General features: G+C 36.2%; 2 protein-coding genes across 3 annotated transcripts; both read left to right on the top strand.

The window, feature by feature from the left end:
• The first annotated feature begins 2,561 nt into the window (after positions 1-2,561).
• On the top strand, positions 2,562-5,072 carry LOC25484139 (uncharacterized). The gene is made up of 2 exons (XM_024779181.2): positions 2,562-2,825; positions 3,133-5,072. Exon 2 carries the CDS (start codon positions 3,312-3,314, stop codon positions 4,839-4,841), a length of 1,530 nt encoding a protein of 509 aa, XP_024634949.1. The 5' UTR covers positions 2,562-2,825; positions 3,133-3,311; the 3' UTR covers positions 4,842-5,072.
• Positions 5,073-8,030: 2,958 nt separating this feature from the next.
• On the top strand, positions 8,031-10,602 carry LOC25484138 (uncharacterized). Of its 2 annotated transcripts, none has more exons than XM_024779177.2 (2): positions 8,031-8,379; positions 8,738-10,602. In XM_024779177.2, the coding sequence occupies exon 2, from the start codon at positions 8,795-8,797 to the stop codon at positions 10,301-10,303; it is 1,509 nt and encodes a 502-aa protein (XP_024634945.1). In that variant the 5' UTR covers positions 8,031-8,379; positions 8,738-8,794; the 3' UTR covers positions 10,304-10,602. The 2 variants fall into 2 exon arrangements, with proteins under 2 accessions (XP_024634945.1, XP_013468357.1); XM_013612903.3 differs by having other exon boundaries at positions 8,032-8,379; positions 8,689-10,602.
• Positions 10,603-20,127: the final 9,525 nt, after the last annotated feature.

Genomic DNA, 20,127 nt, shown 5'->3' with positions numbered 1-20,127 from the left:
ATGTTGAATGAATACATAACCATTGTCTAATAAAAAGTCATATAGATTTGTGATTTCCTCCTTCCCACACCTAATCGAACATAAAGTAAAATTATGTTGAATAATACCACAACGAAGCATACCATTCTTGTTGATAATGGTTTCGAAACAACCACCAAGCAAAGAAAAAGACCTCCGAAGGAGCCGCTTTGTTCCAAACTATATAAAAAATGTGGGAACGATCCACCTGATGCACTAAGGATAACGCATGGTACGCATCACTAACCATGTAGCATTTGCATGTATCTAAATTTCAATCCCATTTGTTTTCCACTCCATCTTGTAAAAAAAAGTTAGACAATAAAAGACAAGACTACACTCTCCCAACTACTCATCCGTAGAGACTGGATTCTCTGCAGTGACCACAGGGTCCAGTGAAATCATGATCATTGAAAGCATAGAAAATTAAATGCAGAAATTAGGATAGAAAAAGTGTTTAATAGTATTGATTTTGACACTGCAAAAAACTGTATAGATTTTCACAGCAGAAAATCCATTCCATTATCCTCCTATGTTAATAACCTCTAGCATCACTCCCAACACCCTACCCTAAGGTATCCATTTTCGCCACTGTCACCAATTGATTTTCTAATAAATTAAAAAGGCTCATAAATCTATTTCTCAAAGTACCACCATCCAACCACTAAAAATCCAACACCAGTTATAGTGATATATATATATATATATATATATATATATATATATATATATATATATATATATATGTGAGAGAGACACTTACTTATGAAAATGAATAGTGATAGAAAAATTGCTGACTTTCGAACTTTTACCTATGAAAAAATGATATTTAGTGACATGTATTGTCCGTAGATAAAAGTGGTATTTTTTTATGGAGTGCTGATAAGTGAACATCTTAATCTGGCAACACACTTTTGTACACCCTCCATGTGGCAGGGTAGTTTTGGTATTTCATCTTTTAATGAAGGGTAGTTTTGTCAAAACCCATATAAACATTGTAAAAAAAAAAAACTCAAAAGAATCTGAAAGATTGCAACACGTTCTCGCCTCCACCCTGTCCCTCTCTCCTCACCGTCCGCTGCTCCCTCCTCTTGTCTCCGCCGTACTCACGCCTCTAATCTAACTGAATTCTCTCTTGCCTTCCTTCCCTCTCCCTCTCTCGCCATAACCGTTTCTCTTCTCTCTCGCTTTCGCAACCGTTTCCGTCTTTCCCTCACCACTGTTTCAAGGAAACGGCGGTGGGGGCGCAAACATGTGTTTTCTCCTCATTGTATCAACGAATTTAAAGGTTGACGACGAAGTGACGTCGCTGATGGCGTGAATTTTTTGGCGACGGTGGTGGGGTGGGGAAGCAGATCTTAGATATAAAAGATGAGGTCACGTGGTGCGGAGAAGAGGTTGTGGTTACTTTTGAAGTTGTATTTGTCATTAACAGCAACTTTGTTGTTGCAGTTATGTAGTTATTGTTGTTGTTCTGGTTTTGCATTGAGTTGTAACCTTCTTCAGGGAACTTTGTGCTGCTAGAAGAATCTTTGTTGTTGTTGTTGTAGAAAATACTTGTTGTTGTTGTTATTGTTCTAGTTTTCCATGGAGTTGTATCTTCATCTGTAAACTTTTTGTGTTGCTAAGTTCATTGGAAACATCCTTGTTGTTGTTGTTGTAGAAATACTTGTTATCATTGTTGTTGTTGCTGTTGTTCTGATTTTCATTTGAGTTATATCCTTCTGCTGCTGGGAACTCTTTGTTCTTTCTTTGATTTTATCAAATAGATCTGAGGGTGACCGGAGGAGCGGTGGCAGCGGCAAAGAAAGGGAGGTCAACAATTACAGTTTATTTCCTCTGTTTTTTTTTTTGAATTAATAAAATATGATAAAAATTGACACATAGTCATGTGTGTATGGGTGGTATGGAGGAAAGGATGTCTACCAAACATTATCCTTTTTTATGAGCAATGATATATGAATAACCATTTGTGACAACTTCTATGACAACTTCAATTTTCTCTATTTTTATTGGTCAAAAATAATAGAGCGAAAAAGGAAGAGAGAGAATAAAAACATAATATGAATGTGAGAGAGAAAATTGTCAAAAAATTGTTACAAAATAAATGTACAAATATCATTTCTCTTTTTTTATCCTACACCCTAACAATTATATTCATATTCCTACAAATATTTGAGGCCTCATAAATTAAAGGCTTACTCTGCCTAAACATATCTACGAATGTGTTAAATTATCATATTCATTAATTAATTAATGTTGCATTGCATCATTAAATAAAATGTGTCAAAAGAAAATCATTAAATTAAATATTGTGAAGGAGGAAATAATATTGATATTTGATTGGTGAATGAAGAAGACAAGATAAAATTGAAGACTAATAATATACGATACGATGATTATGATAAAGTAGACATACGAAGATGCACCGTCACTGTAAACAAACGGTGTGGTCCAAAAGGAAATAGTAGGACGGTATTATCCAGTGAAGGCTTCAACCTACGAAACTCTCCTTATAATCACACCTTCACTTACGCTTCTTCTTTCTCTCTCCACTCTTCTTCATTCTCTCACTTATAAAAAAAAAAAAAAAAACTCTTCTTCTCTGTTCTTTTCATACCTTCATTTCTACTAAGAACTACAAAATTAGGGTTTTCTGTTTGTGAAAAAAACATTAAATTAATGTAAAAAATTAATAACCATCGAAAATTTGTTGAAAATATGGTTGTCGATGATAATATGAGGTCCATCATCGCTGGCTATGGATGTTCCCGTTCTTCTCGTTTCTCTGATGCTTATCCCAAAAGGTAATAATATTAATAATCCTTCAAGATCTATCTTAATTTTCATGGATTTCATTCAATTTCACCCTTTTTCTCTTGATTTTGAAGGGTTAAATATAATTCGATTTTAGGTTTTTTTCTCTTCAAAATTCGCACAAATTTAAGAAAGATATATATAGATATAACACTGTTGTATACATATGAATATTTGTATAGATATGTTTATTTGTTAATTTATAGAGAAAATAGAAGAAAAAATGATTTTTTTTAATTAGTTTGGATTTGTTGATATTATTTTGTTTTTGTTCTCAAATTGAATTGATAAATATAGGGGTTTGATGGAAGGGAGATATAGTGGGGATTGATATGATGATGAAGGTGTTTATAAGGTTATTATTTTGTTGAATTTGTTTTTGGAAATGGCAATTATGTATCAACCAGCAATAATAAAACTCATCAACAACAAGATGATGAGGTAGCATTGGCGATTTCTGTTTTGCTTCTTTGTCAATGGAGAATCACCACCCTTCAACGTTATTGTCAATGGATTCAAGTGCATCTTCTCATGAGGAACTTGACTTGGAAATGAATCGTCAAATCATACTTTCGCGTCCGCCTGATATTAATTTGCCGTTGTCTGCTGAACGTAGCCCGCCGCCACAGTCGTGGAATTCTGACCCTTGTGATATTTTGGATGTTGGTCTTGGTACTCAAGGGTATGAGACTGAGACTTTTCTTACTCTGCCTAAAGTTGGAAGGAAATGTGCTAAGCGTGTTGATAGCATATGGGGTGCTTGGTTTTTCTTTAGTTTTTACTTTAAGCCGGCGTTGAATGATAAATCGAAGGCCAAGATTGTCAGGGATGGTAATGGTATTTCGGGTTTTGAAAAATCTGATCTTAATCTTGATGTTTTCATGGTTCAACATGATATGGAAAATATGTATATGTGGGTTTTTAAGGAGAGGCCGGAGAATGCGTTGGGTAAGATGCAGCTGAGGAGTTACATGAATGGGCATTCTCGCCAAGGGGAGCGTCCATTTCCTTTTAGTGTTGACAAAGGTTTTGTTCGATCCCATCGGATGCAAAGGAAGCATTATAGAGGACTTTCGAACCCGCAGTGTGTGCATGGCATTGAGCTTTTTCCTTCACCCAATTTGATGAATCTTGACGAAGATGATCGGAAAAGGTGGATTGAACTTACCGGCCGAGATTTGAGTTTCACAGTCCCACCTGAAGCAAGCGATTTTGGTTCATGGAGAAATCTTCCCAACACAGACTTTGAGCTCGAGAGACCTCTTCCTTCAATCAAGAGTGCTGCAAATGGACACCCAAAGAAGCTGCTTAATGGATCTGGACTGAATTTGTCAACTCCTCTGGCTAACCACACCAACGGTGATTTGTTGGACCTATCTTCTGCCAACGGCAAAAAGAGGAAAGACTTTTTCCCTCACGCAAATGGGAACGGAAATTTCCCACACGGAAGTGGGAATGGAAATGTAAACGGAAACGAGGAGGAATGTTACCTTGCTGTTAATCCTCCATCTGAACGAATCCAAGATATTGAAATGCATCCAAGTGAGCCGCACTGGTTGCATGACTTCAGCGGGGTGATAAAGAATGTGTACGGACCTGTCACAGCTGCAAAAACTATCTATGAAGATGAACAAGGTTACTTGATTATTATCAGTCTGCCCTTTGTAGACCTTGCAAGTGTGAAAGTTTCATGGAGGAACACTCTAACTCATGGTATCATCAAGGTTTCTTGTATGAGCACATCTCGAAAGCCTTTCATCAAGAGACGTGATAGGACATTCAAGCTTACAGATGCATCCTCAGAGCACTGCCCCCCTGGAGAGTTTGTCCGCGAAATCTCTCTCTCAACCAGAATTCCTGAAGATGCCAATCTGGAAGCATACTATGATGAGCCAGGATCAGTGCTAGAGATAATGGTACCAAAACACCGTGTCGGCCCAGAAGAGCATGAAGTCCGTGTTTGCCTCCGCCCTCATCTTGGAGGGAATGATCTTATGTTGACTTGAGATAGACCATTATAAAGTATTGTTAGGGATGCTGCTAGAGTATGGTGCTTTATCATAGTTTTTCTAACTTGTATCATGCAGTCTTATTTGTAATACAAAGGTGGTCTTAAGTTTGTCTGTAGCAGTTATAGTTTAGCTCACCTATTGCCCTGGTACTTTTTTTGTTCCAGTGCATCTTCAAGCTTTTGATTGTAAGCATTTATCATTTATAAGAAATTATTATATCATACATCTGGAATATTTTATTACTGAATAAATAGATGAAGAAGTGAATGATTCATTGCTCAGTAGAATGATAACCTCACCCACTTAACTGACTTTTCTGTTTTATCAGTTATACTGTCTTGTTATTCAATCTTTTTGGATAAAAGAATGAAATATACATCACATACTAGAGGCTAGTTTCTCCTCCCAAATATTATTTGTTTCTTGACACTATAAGCAGCATTTGCAATTTGCAATGATAACATGATTCAATAATAGAGTTAGCTTTCACTACCAGTACAGTGTAAAATAAACTTCTCTTTTTAGTTTCAACACTTTATTGATTCCTCATGTTATGGGATTATTGGTGGATTCTAACAGTAAAGTCATAGATGTTAAAGATAACGTCCACGCTTTTTCTAACCAAAATTTCAATTCACTATACCCTACTTGGAATATGAGCAAAAAGACAAAGTCAACATTCATTATCTGTTAAGTAATCTTGAAGAAAATGTTACCTATATAATAGCTATTTTATTATTAATATTTTAATTTCAACATTGTTGTGATTGTGTTCTAACTTGATATGTTGACTTATTAACAGAAGAAGTTATCTTTTTGCTTATCCCATTACGTTACCAAGGAATCATTCCTGCTATAATAAAGCAAAAAACATGTCCCGTTTCAGTTGAGCCTATCATGTTGTACCTTTTCATAGGAAAAAATACGCGGCGATGAAGGGCTTATTGGGTTGATATTTTGGGTAACAGAGAAGAAGCAAACAATTGTTGACTAGTAGATGGAAATTAGATTCCCTGAGTCATGTGAAGTGTGAACACGCATTCTGAATTCCAGTGACAATGACTCTTTGATTTTGATCAGACGCATTCACAAATTTAAGAACTTTGGTTCTTTAAACTAAAAAAGTTTAGTGACAATGACTCTTTGATCTTGATCAGACACATTTGAGACATTGATAGTCCTTTGATTTAGATCAGATTAACTTTCGATAATTTGATCTAAATCAAAGGATTATCAATGTCTCAAATGCGTGTAATCCAAACCGGATCAATTAGTCTCATTGTATGGTGAGAATTTAGACAGCTTGAGTGACCAGAAAGAGATAGAGTTGAGTCGGCAGTTGTTTCCTTCATGTGCTAATTGAGATGATTGTTTTTTCTCTTCCTCTTTTGACAAGTGGATATCGTTTTCTATTAACAACTTTTTTTCTTCCTCTTTATGGGGCAATAAATGACTTTTCTCATTTCCGCGTTACCAGATCTATCAAGTACTATCATCCTATGTAAGCAGTGATCGATGAGATCATAATCTGTGGTCCAATTTACTTTTTTGGTGTTAAGTTTATAGGGAAAGAAACACTTAAGGAATTACCTTTTTATTTATTTATAAGAGGAAATTATTAAAAACATAAAAAGCACAAAGATACTAAACTCTTAATCTAATGCTTCCAATAGCATTAGCGAGCATACACATAAACATTTGATGTGGACACTCAATCGAAATTTTGAGCAAGTTGTCATTAGAGGCATCATGCTTAGCTAATCAATTATCCACTTCATTCCTTTTCCGTAAGGTATGACTAAAGTTTATGGATCAAGAGTGGGTATTAATTTTATGGATATGATCAATTAAAGAAGCGTAAGGATCATGAATAGGAGGAGCTTCTATAATAAGGTTCAGAGCAAGTAGAGAATATGATTTCAAGATGTAGTTCCTCAAATTGTCATGCAAATATGACGTAAATCAGCCACTAAGTTACTGAGTATCATTTTATTCTTATTGTAAAAAAAAAGTATCAATTTATTATTACTCTATGCATGTATGTTTGTAATTTGTAAGTTTCTTTAGAAATATCCTTCAAAAAAAAAAAAAGTTTCTTTAGAAAATGTATGTTTAGCAAGTTCTTATCAATATTGTTGTGTTAGTATTTGTAAAATCAAACTGATTTTTTTTTTACTTAAAAGTTCAAAATCATTTAACATGTTTTGTTCTCTAAGATCTGCTCTTTGTTTGAAATTATTAAAAACATTTTTAATTATTTTAGTATATTTTAATGATAAAAACGAAATTTATGGGATTAAAATTGAAAGTTCTCAAATTTATATTAATTTGTCTTTATTTGAAATTCGTGTCTATCTTTCATTTACTTGTAGTTCTCAATTTATAGAAGAAATGATGATCTCAATTTGATTGGGATATCGTGGTTTAATAGAGATCATGTTTGTTAAGGCTCGATCTCTTCGAGGATGAATGTGTATAGAGCAGATAATGCCAAAAGCTCTATTCAACCCTGAGAAAGATCAAGGATATATAACATTATTCAAAACCTTATGTGGAATTCGCACAAAGTTTATGGCAATGGAACAAATAATCATGGCTACGATTGAACCCACTTCGAGTCGTCTTAGCCTACCTCGCGAGCAACCCCTTCATGCATTGTGCCCTTCTCTTGGCTTCAATGCTAGCCTAACGTGAGATCCTTCATTAACTGCAACGTTGACTTTTATCATTGTGCAACCACAATCCAAACGCAAAACCTTAATTAACACTTGCATCCTACACATAACCTCGCTCTCCTTCCTTTTTCTAGCTGCCAAAAATTGAATCTCACCATTTTCCCATCGTACAACGGTGCGACCTCCAAGAACCACCCTCAAAAAGCTTTGTAAGAAACCTACCCATGGTGTATACCCTTATAATTTTACCGCACATATATGATATTGCTATTTATCTAAGTCCCCAGTATAGGTGTTCCTCATCATTTAACATACACTCACCCTGAAAGTCATCGACTTATCAAAAGTAACCTTTCACCGTACCACTATTAGAAGTCAGAGGAGTTAAATGACTCAAATTCAAACTCTTACGAAAGAGAAATACTAATATAACAATTAATTATAAATAGCTGTCTATCCAAAAAAATTATTAGAAGAAAAAATAATCTAATCTAAATAATAATGTTGATGGATAAATGAAAGAGGAGGGTCCAATTAACAATCCCGGTTCACTATCAAAGCAGGCCAAGCTAAACCAAACCCAATCCGCACGGAACCTGTTTCGGTTCATTGAAAGACGGTTCATCACGCTTCTGCTTCTTCTCTTCCCCTATTCTATCTTTTTTTTCCATTTCACTATTCATTATTTTGACAACTCCAACAATTAAATTATTTATTTATTTATTTTTTTCTATCAATTAAAAAAAATGAAAAGTCTAGGGTAGAGAAATTCAATGTTATGCATGAAATGAAATGATGATGAAGCGCATAATCGGTGATTCGTCTTCAATTCCATTTTTCGATTCTTTTTCTCAAAGGTACTTGAAGATCTTCTTCCATTTTTTTTTTGTCTGAATCTCTATTTCCAATCATAAATTAAGATTAGTGTGTATTTGTGTAATAATTTGATTCAAATCAACAATTTAGGTTAGGATTTTTTATTATTTGTATTGAAAATTGTTTTTTTTTTTGTTTGGTTTGGTGTGTGAAGAATGGATTTTGTATGTATTAATTGATTCACAAATCTAGGGTTTGTTTTCTTTATTATAATTGATGGGGTTGTTATTGTTGTTATTGTTAATGTTAATGTTATGGGTATTGATTTAAATGTTGACGGTGTTTATAAGGTTATTTTGTTGAATTGTTTTTGGGATGGCAACATTGTGAAACAAGCAGCATAAGAAGAAGAAGAAGAAGAAGAAGATATAGAAAACCATATGAAGAGGTAATTCAATGGGTGGTTCTCTTCTCACTTGTTGTCTCTCAATGGAGAATCATCACCACCCTTCAACGCTTTTGTCAATGGATTCAAGTGGATGTTCTCATGATGAGCTTGATTTAGAGATGAATAGACAGGTTATACTTTCGCGTCCGCCCGATATCAATTTACCCCTTTCGGTGCCGCAGCCGTGGAATTCTGATCCTTGTGATATTTTGGATGTTGGTCTTGGTACTCAAGGTGGTTATGAGACTGAGAGTTTGCTTAACCTTCCGAAAGCAGTGAAGAAATGCTCGAGGCGTGTTGATAGCATTTGGGGTGCTTGGTTTTTCTTTAGGTTTTATTTTAAGCCGGTGTTGCTTGAGAAGTCCAAGGTTAAAGTTACTAGGGATGACAACAATGGTGTTTCAGGGTTTGATAAAACGGATCTGAATAATGATGTTTTTATAGTTCAGCATGATTTGGAAAACATGTACATGTGGGTTTTCAAGGAGAGGCCGGAGAATGCTTTGGGGAAGATGCAGCTGAGGAGTTACATGAACGGACATTCTCGCCAAGGGGAACGTCCGTTTCCTTTCAGTGTTGACAAGGGTTTTGTTCGATCTCATAGGATGCAAAGGAAGCATTATAGGGGACTTTCAAATCCTCAGTGTCTGCATGGTATTGAACTTGTTTCGTCGCCTAATCTTTCAAGTCTTGACAGGGATGAGCAGAAGAAGTGGATGGAACTCACTGGCCGAGATTTGAATTTCATAATCCCGGCCGAAGCAAGCGACTTCGGCTCATGGAGGAATCTTCCCAACACAGATTTTGAGCTTGAGAGACCACCTCCTCCAATCAAGAGTGCTCCAATTCCTCACTCAAAGAAGCTCCTCAATGAATCTGGGCTGAATTTGTCCACTCATATGCCTAACGGTGATGCGGCTGACTTGTCCCCTATCAGTAGCAAGAAAAGGAAGGACTTTTTCCTTAATGGGAATGATGAAGAATGTTACTTGGCTGTTAATCCTCCATCTGATAGGATTCCGGATTTGGAAATGCACCCTAGTGAACAACACTGGTTGAATGAGTTTAGCGGGGTGATGAAGAATGTCTGTGGACCTGCTACAGCTGCAAAAACAATTTATGAGGATGAGCAAGGTTACTTGATCATTATTAGTTTGCCTTTTGTGGATCTTCCTAGTGTCAAAGTTACTTGGAGGAATACTCTCACTCATGGTATCATAAAGGTTTCTTGTGTCAGTACATCACGAAAGCCATTTATCAAGAGAAATGATAGGACATTCAAGCTCACAGATCCATCCTCAGAGCACTGCCCTCCTGGAGAATTTGTTCGCGAAATCCCTCTTTTAACTCGTATTCCTGAAGATGCCAATATTGAAGCGTACTATGATGGACCAGGATCAGTGCTTGAGATCATGGTGCCTAAACTTCGTCCTGGATCTGAAGAGCATGAAGTCCGTGTCTGCCTTCGTCCTAATCTTGGTGGCAACCTGGATGGCAATGATCTCATGTTGACTTGAATTAGGCACTTATTAAAACTATTGGGGGTATGGAAATCATTTTTTTTTTACTAACATTGTGCCATACAGTGTATTTTATAGTACAAATGTGTATTTCGTAATTGCTTCTATCAATTTTTTTCTCACTAATTGTGTTGGTTTTTTGGCTCTAGTATATTAGCTTTCGATTGTAATCGTTGCTACTAATTGACCACTATTTTATCATGGCACTGACAGTTATGGGATTCATTTTATGTCACACAAAACTGTGTTCATTGAAATGATTCCCTCATTAGATTCAGGATTTTTTTCTCTCTCTCTATTTGATATGAATAGTCTGATAGGTGTCGTTAATTTCTGCCGTTATGTATTCATGTCAGCCTTATCTGGGGCACAACATATATTTGTAGGACAAAACTCCTCTGAAGTGAACCATTCCCTTTAGAGAGTAAAGTAAGTAATATCAACCCTTGATTTTCTTACTTTACTAACTTTTAGCTTTAGAGGAGTCAAAATCATATTTGTACAGTGTCAATTTTATGTCTATTTCCATTCTTCTTTCTCCAAACATAGTTTTCAGTGAGTGATAATTTCTGCTCAGGTGACCATTTGGCTATAGCTGCAGGATGCTTGCAAACTTGCAATGCAACCTGAAGTCCACCCACATGGAATTCAAATTATCTATTTAAAAACAACTCATAATTGATTTTTAATTTATTCACAAGCGTCAACCTTGTTCTTTTCAATTAAATTATGTGTCAAATGCAGTAATAAATTGCTTCTATAGCAAATGACTTGTTTTATATTCTCCTTGTTCCTTTCAACCAAGTTTTCTTTCCAGTGCTACGATATTTGCTTCTATAACAAATACTAGTAATTTGTTCTGTATGGACACTGAATATTTATATGACTTTGAAGGGGAGCAAAAGCTTCGATCGTTTATTTGACCTTCGATCATGATATTTGCAAGATCAGTTCTAAGTGTACATATTCCTTTACTCAGGAAATTCTCTCAACTGTTTACTTTGAAAAAATGGGTTTGATATCAACTTATTCGGGTAGTAATTCTAGGTTGAAAATCTAGGTTGACTTTTTGTTTTATGTTCTATAAAAATTTGTTGGTCAAACCTATTTTGGTTAAAAATGCCTGATTTAAAGGAAGTAACATTGTTGATGCTTTTGGTTTTAAGTTTTCCACCGGAGAATTTATGAAAATGTATTCTCATTTTATCTTGAACACGACAAGCACGATATTCCTCGTAATCTCGTATGAGTATGACTGAGTCCCTCTCTAATGGTCTAATAAATTCGTTGAAAGGTCGCATTCTAGTTATGAAACACAAGTATAAAATTGGAGAGTAAGGGTTAAGGGGTGCTAATGCATACTTCTAGTTTGAGCTAATTGAGCTTCCCTCAGAGCGAGAGAAAGAGTTGCTTTGCTTTTCATTACCTTTTGTATGAAATGAAGTTTCATTTACGATCAACGTAGCCTTTTATCCAATATAATCTTTTTTTTACTTCATATTTCAAGACCTCTCAAGATAGATATTTAATAAATTTAAAACCTCAAACAATGTAGAACCAACTCATAAGTAGTATACAAAGAAACTCAATAATTATTATATATCGACATAATTTGTAAGCTAAGTTTTCCTATATAAATTTTAATTGTATCATAAGGACACTAGATATAATGATGTACATAAACGCTTGAGTATTGCTGTTCCCACATGTTGTTTGGCTGTGCCACATGTTGTTTGGCTGTGCCACACGAGTAAAATACGAAAATGCCCTTCGGCAGTTTGCTACCGAAGTTTTTTGGAAACCGGCGGCAGTTAATTGCCGAGGAAAACCTCGGTAGTTAACTGCCGAGGAAATCTGAACATAACCAGAACGCAGAACCAGAACCTCCCATTTCCAAAAAACCTTCAAAATTCTCAATTTCTCTCCAATCTTCACCAAATCCATTTTCACGAATTGCAAGCAAATCAAGTGCACATTATCACAAGTAAGTTGTGTCAATCATTTTAATGTTAATGTTAATTTGTTTAGGTTGATTTTTTTAAAAAAATTAGAGTAGTTTGTATGTGGTTAGGGTTGATTTCAAAATTGAGAATTTGATGATTGCATGTGTAGTTTAGAAATTGATAATTGAATGTAGTTGTTGCCTATGTTGTTTAAATCATAATGTGGGTTTGAATGGTGGCAAATGAACACAATTTGAATATGTTTTATACTTTGCACACCAAGTGTTTGATAAAATGTCTCAATGACAATTTTATTGATTATTTAGTTAGTTTAGTTATGAAAATGATAGAAATGATGTTAATTATAGTTTGGTTAAGTGTATTTTGATTTTTTAGTTAGTTTAGGTTACGAGAATTATGATGGACACAAATGATTTAGTTGTATAGAAATGATTAAGTGTATGTTAATTATTGAATGATGTTTAGGTTATTATTAAAATGATGGACATAAATTTTATTGTAATGATGATTATATTAAATGATTTTAGGTTATCGAAATGATGTTCATTGTTGTACTTTTAATGAGTTTAATTTTGTTTATGTTTAGTTTAGGTTTAATGTGTTTGATTAGGTTATTGAAATGATGTTAATTTTATTATTATTTTTGTAGATATGGCCGATCAGGACCCCATTGATCCATCTAAGATGATTGGTGGTAGGCGTGCGATGACTCAGAGCCACCGCAGGGAGAGGCAGAGCGGCCACATCCCAAAGAGGGGTAGAGGTCGGAGGGCAGATGGCTCAAGAAGCTCTCAGGCTACACAGCCTGAGGAGTCACAGGTTGTTGACCCGTCACAGCCTGTTGACCAGACTGGGGTTGAGTACCTGAACTATCAGGATCAGGTACAACATGATGTGACGGATGGTGGATATGACCAGGATCATATACCACAACAGCAGGATGCAGGAGACGAGGATGACATTGCAGCAGCTGCTGCACCGGAGGTGTTACCTACGGACCCTCCCTTTTCTGGTAGACCGGCTGACTTGTCCTTGCTCCACTCTTATGCCGGTCATGTGGCGTTGCCACTCTGGTATAATTCAAATAATGTAAGTGTATTTTTTTTAATTGTTTTTTCTTTATGTTAAAATATTTTCTTTAATTTAAATGTGTGTTTGTTTAATTATTATATCCACTTTTATATGTTTTTTTTTTAATTCTTTTTCTTTATGTTTAATTATTTTCTTTAAATGTGTGTTTGTTTTAATTATTATATACACTTTTATATGTTTTTTTTTTTAATTCTATTTTTTATGTTTAATTGTTTTCTTTATATGTGTTTTTGTTTTAACCATATTTATTTTTCTATTATTTCAGGTTCGTAAGCTCCGCGTGCTTAAACCGATTAATCATGGGGCCAAGATTCTCACTCTCGGACGCCCTAACGGGAATGAGAATTGGTTTTGGGATCCGCTTAAGCAGAGCGGGCTACATGATTTGGTTTACTTGGGGTACTCCACCGTGCCTCATGCCCTGCTAATGACTTTATGCGAGAGGTGGCATCTGGAGACCAGCACCTTTCACATGCCCATGGGGGAGATGACCTTGACATTGGATGATGTCGCATGTCTCACGCATCTTCCTATTGAGGGGCGGATGTTGGATCATGGGAAGAAGATGCCGAGGCATGAGGGAGCGGCACTGCTGATGAGGTATCTGCGTGTGTCCCAGCATGAGGCTGAAAAGATCTGCAACCAGGAGTACGGTGGGTACATTAGCTACCCGAGGCTGAGGGACTTCTATACCACGTACCTTGGTAGGGCCAAATTTTTGGCAGGTACGGAGGATCCTGAGGAGCTTGAGGAGCTTGCGAGGGTTAGGACTTATTGCGTCCGGTGTTACCTTCTCTACTTGGTCGGATTTTTGGCGCATTTTCCAGGGTTTTACAGTGTTGATCTCAACACTGACTATGTGGAAAACTATCCAGTTGCAGCGAGGTGGAAGCTCCAGAAGGGTCATGGGGAGGGGATCACGTATCGGTCACTGCTTGATCGTATACAGTTAGATGATGTATGCTGGAGGCCGTACGAGGAGCACAGAGAGATCCAGGACTTCGAGGAGGTTTTCTGGTATTCTGGGTGGATTATGTGCGGTGTCCGTAGGGTGTACCGTCACTTGCCCGAGAGGGTTTTGAGGCAGTACGGATACGTCCAGACCATCCCCAGACATCCAACTGCTGTTAGGGACCTCCCACCGTCTTCCATTGTGCAGGTGTTCGTCGACTTCCGCACTCACACGATTAAGGCGGACGGTCGGGGTGAGCAGGCAGGAGAGGATACATGGCGGGTGGCGGATGGCTATGTCATATGGTACACTAGAGTGTCTCACCCTCAGATCTTGCCACCTATTCCAGGAGATCTTCCGAGGCCTGCAAATGAAGAGCAGATCATTGCAGACCAGTGGGAGCGGTATGAGGCGAGAAGCTCGCCTGACACCTATGACATGGTTAGTGGCGCTGTTGCCTACGCTGATGTGCAGTTAGGCCAGGAGGAGGTCATGAGCATGACCCCTCAGCAGTGGTTTGAGGCCATGACCCATATGAGGGAGCAGATCGCGCCGATTTTGACCAGGAGGAGAGCCCAGAGGCCGAGGAGGAGGCACCATCAGCAGGATCAGGACCAGTAGTACTATTTTCCTTTTTTAGGACTTATTTTTTAGTTTTAGTCTTTTGATGACATTGATTTGTATATTTGTATATTTGTATATTTCTACTTTGACGACATTATTTTTAATTTCATGGGCTTGTTTTACTTTGTTTAATGTACAAAAATGTTGGTTTAATTAAGTTGTGCATTTGCACCAATATTTTTTTGTTATTTGAACCGTTATGATGAATTTTAAACGTTTGTGTAAAAATCTGGCTTTCAAAATAATTTAGAATGATTTTGAAATGTTTTTTAGAATGATGAAGATTTCCTCGGCATGAAAATTAAAGTTTGTTCTTGTAACTTCATGTATTGATAATAAGCAATTTTCAATGAGACGTGATCGTTACTGTAACGCCCTAATTATTTATTTAATTATTTTATTATGTGGAGTATATATATATTATTATATATGATGTTTGATGCTTTATGCGGAGTATATGTACGCATATACTTGTATATATGTGATTTTTTGGATGTTTTATGTGGTGCATTATTTTATTATATGGTTTATTTAATAATAATTAAAATAAGTATGAAATAGTAATTATTTTGAGGGTTGGGGAAATAATAGGAGTTATCAGAGAAGTTAAGTGTAATTAGGAGGGAGTTACTTTTAAGAGGGAAGTTATCAGAGAAGTTAGAATTAGTTTTACGTAGAAGCAGTTTTTGGGAGAAAGCAAGAGAGAACCAAAGAGGAACCAAGAGTGGACTTTTGCTGCACATTTCTTTCTGCAATTTTAAGGTAAGGGTGAGGTTTACTTCAGTATTGTAGCTATTAAAGTCTGATTTTGAGTTTGACAGGTTTTGGTGAGGAATTGGGAATTTGGGGTTTTATGATAGAATGATGATTTTGAAGTTGTAAGCATGTTTTTGATGTTAGAATTGGGTTCTGGTTGCATAGAACACTTAATTATGTATCTGTAAACTGATTTGGGGAGTGATTGGAAGGAAAATGGAATTTTTGGGAAAAACCAGTTTTCTGCCCGTACAGAAGTTCATCGCTCGCCTCGCGAGTAGCTGTGCTCGCCATGGCGAGTGAGCAACTTCATAGCTCGCCTCGCGAGCAGTCCAACTCGCCATGGCGAGTAGCCCATAATAAAACTTGATTTTTGAAAAGTTGTTATAAGATGTTTTGGGGATGGTTTAAGGTACCTAGATGATTTTAATGATGAATGGTGAAAGTTTTAGGTTAAAAAGATGAGTAGGGAACTTAGAATTTGGATTTGAGTGAGAAAATGGCATTTTTCCCGAGAGCACCTGATTTTCACTCGCCTCGAGTTCGCCTTGAACTCGCCATGGCGAGCTAGTGTTTTTGTGAACTCGCCATGGCGAGCAGATGTGCTCGCGAGGCGAGTTGCACAGTTCCTGAGTGCTAACTTGCTTGTATGATTAGTAGTGGTTTGAGGTTGTTGGATTTGAGCATATTTATATTTAATTGTGCATTATTATGGATTGATGAATTGCTGGTTGTTGTTATTGCTGATGGCTATGATGTATGATTATTTATTAAACCATACATGTTGTATTAATTGGAGTCACATGGAGTTGCATTGCATGGTCAGTTGTATGTAGATATACACAAGTAGGTCCATTGCATATGCATAAAACAGCGGTGAGGGCTTCGGTCCTGGAGTACTAGTTGCTCAACAGCGGTGAGGGCTTCGGTCCTGATTGGTACCACATGCATAATGCATTTCATTAAGAAGTCTAAGATGGTGTCTTAGCAGTGGTCATGTCATTTGCATGAGTCTTGGTTGTTGTTCGGTTTTATCTGATGTTGATGTTGATGTTGAATATACATTTATTTATATATATTCATTGTGATCTTGATGTGTTGTTGATGTTATTGGTAATATGTACATTGTATACATACTTGCTAAATGGATTATTATGGTGATGTTGTTGTGACTTGTGAATTAAATATTGATATTTGCAAGATTAATAAGTTTGAAGTAATAGAGTGTTAGATTCATTTGATGATTTTAATATCTATATTTATTGTTGTGAATCTCACCCCTTCTGCTTGAAAACGTTGCCCTTCCTATGGGTAACTTGCAGGTGATCCTGAGTAGTAGGTGGTGGCTCAAAGTCGTGTCTAGGGCTCTGATACGTGGGATGGGAATTATCATTTTTTTTTGTTATTGTTGCTTTTCCTTTCCATGTATCAAATTTTGGAACTTGTGGTGTGGAGCCTTTTGTTGTCTTGAACTATGATGTTGAACTATGTTAAGGCCTTTAATGCCAAAGATTAGTGTTGGATGTTCATGAGGTTATGGATTTTGAAAACTATTCCGCTGCTATGTTTTCATATATATAAGTTGATTTGATTTAAATAGTTTTATTTTCTATTTAAGGATTTTGAAATGACGTGTAGCATGCCCGTTGTGGGATTACTCTGATGTTTATATGCTATTTTATTGCTTTTGGGTAACGGGGTGTTATAGTTACTTTTTTTCTAGAGTGTAGTAGTAGTATTTTATTACTAATGACAAAGTTTTAGTTGTCTAGTCAAACCTGAACACTACTATATAATATAAGTGTGCTGTTGATTTGCTTGCAATTCGTGAAAGAAGATTTGGCGAAGATTGGAGAGAAATTGAGAATTTTGTGAAGTTTTGGATGTTCAGTTTTCCTCGGCAGTTAACTACCGAGGTTTTCTTCGACAGTTTTCTTCAGCAGTTAACTGCCGAAATTTTGAAAATCTGGCTGCAGTTAACTGCCGAGGAAACCTCGGTAGTTAACTGCCGAGGATCTTATGCTCTACAAAATCTGAGAGAATCTCCTCTCATCCATTATTCATCTTATCTTCCAAATAATTTCTTCAAATTTCTCTCAAAATCTCTCTAAAAAACACAATCAAATCCAACCAACTTTATTCAACAAAATCACAAGTAAGTAATTATAATGTTATTAACTTACATTTTAGTTGTTATAAATGTTAGTATTTTTTAGTTTTTGAGTACATTTATTATTTTTTAGTAGATTTACATGTTATAATTAATTTTTAGGGTATATGTTAGTTGATTAATGTTGTTAAAATATTTGCATGATGTTTATGTTATATGATTAATTTTTTTATTTTAGTAAGAGTGTATGATTTAAAATTTTAGGGTTATTTTTATGAATTTTAGACTCTATGTATAATGCGCACATCAAGTGTTCGATGAAATGTTTGAACGAGTTTTTCATTGATTGTTTTTAGTTTCTTATTGTGTAGATTTAAAACAATGGCCGGGTGGATCCACGTTCATGCGCAATTCAACGGCGGAGAACCTCAGAGGTTGAAGGTTCGGTGCCTTGGTGTAACGTTAAGAGGTCTCAAGGATAAACTGACTGAATTCAACCAAAGAGTCAACCCCAGAGACACAAGGATGGTGGAACACGTTTGGTATAAACGTCCAACGCTCGACGAGGGGAGAGTATCATTCACTTGGGTGGAATTAACGAACGACGAAAACGTGACGACCATGTTTTGGGAGCACAACATGTTCCAATGGATCGATATGCGGGTGAAGTTGCTTAGATCACCTGAAGATATCATCAAAAGTTTGATTCCGCCAGAAGAATGTCATTAGTTAGGGTAAGGTGCATTCCAACTACAACAATTGTCTTCCTTTGAATGAGGTAATTCAAACCTGTCAAACAACAGGACTCGAGCATTTCGCGAGCACCTCATGTTTCTCCTTTGAAAATATTAAATTCTTGTTATGCTGGTTTAGATGAAGGTATTAAGTGTCAAGGATTGAACCTCAATTCTGTGGCACTTGAATACCATCATCTAAACCAAGCCTCACAAAAATTTATTCTTTTCAAAGGGAAAACATGAAGTGCTCGGCGAAATGCTTGAGTCCTGTTGTTTTGTAGGTTTAAATTTATCCCATTCAAAGGTAACACAATTGTTGTGGTTGGAATGCACATTCCAACTGCAACAATTGTCTTACCCTGGATGGGAAAATTCAAACTTGTTAATCGGCAGGACTCCAGTATTCGATAAGCCTCTTGAACACTGGTATTCAAGTGTCAAGGAATGCACCTCATTCTTTTGACACTTGAATACCAGCGTTCAAGATGCTGATCGAATACTGGAGTCCTACTGCTTAGCAAGTTTGAATTTGCCCCATTCAGTGGTAAGATGATTGTTGCAGCTGGAAGGTAAATTTCGGAATCTAATGTGTAATGCAATGTAATGTCATAACATATATTTTGTTTTGAATGGAACAATAATTATCTTATTTTGTTTTCAAATTTATTTATTCCAAATGCAATTTTATTCTAAATACCATAATGTCAAACAAAATGTGCGCGACACAAAAATAAAACATAAAAAAATCCAAAACAATTAGGCATTAAAAGCCATTACATTCATTCTTCCTCGTCTCACAAATCAATCGGCTTGTCCGCTACAGTCCCTGCGGTACCTTGTTTTGGTTGAGGACCAAAATAGCATGTCCTCCCGCTCCTCCTCAACCTCGACTGATTGTACACTGGCACCTTCGAACCCTTCTTTTTTTCGGAACCATCGCAAACAATTCCATGCCACGTCATAGGTGATTTTTCTTTTTTCTTCTCATCACCCTGAACGTTACCCTGATTCTGATTCTGAGACATATCTACATTAAAAAAAAATGGCGATCAATTCAACCTATACTAACCTAAACTATCCTAACAATTCTAACCGTTCTAACCTAAACTATCCTAACATATCATAAAATCAACAAATCAATATAATCGAACCTATATAATCGAAATTTAACAAAAAATAACATACAATTCGACCACAAAGCAACAATGCAATAGAATTCAAAAAACTTACTTGTTTTTGTGATTGAAATTGGCTTGTAATGGCTTCAAATGACTCAAAATCGCACCTTGGATAATTCAAAATGCAACAATGGAGTTTTGGAAACTCCTATGCAGTTCTGTTCTTATAACATTTTCCTCGGCAGTTAACTGCCGCCGGTTTCCTAAAAACTTCGGCAGTTTACTATCGAAGGACATTTCCGTATTTTACTCGTGTGGCAAGCCATACTATATGTGGGAACAGCAATTCTCTAAACGCTTCTACTTGAGATCCTTTCGTCTTAACTCAAAGTCTAACAAAATATACAACAGGTTCATGGCTACAAATTTTGACCATAATGTGTTCATGTGAATTTTATATTAACAAAA

The sequence above is a fragment of the Medicago truncatula genome, chromosome 1 (genome assembly GCF_003473485.1).
Source record: "Medicago truncatula cultivar Jemalong A17 chromosome 1, MtrunA17r5.0-ANR, whole genome shotgun sequence".
In the NCBI taxonomy this organism is placed as follows: Eukaryota; Viridiplantae; Streptophyta; class Magnoliopsida; order Fabales; family Fabaceae; genus Medicago; species Medicago truncatula.
This window is presented reverse-complemented; position numbering and strand designations above follow the sequence as displayed.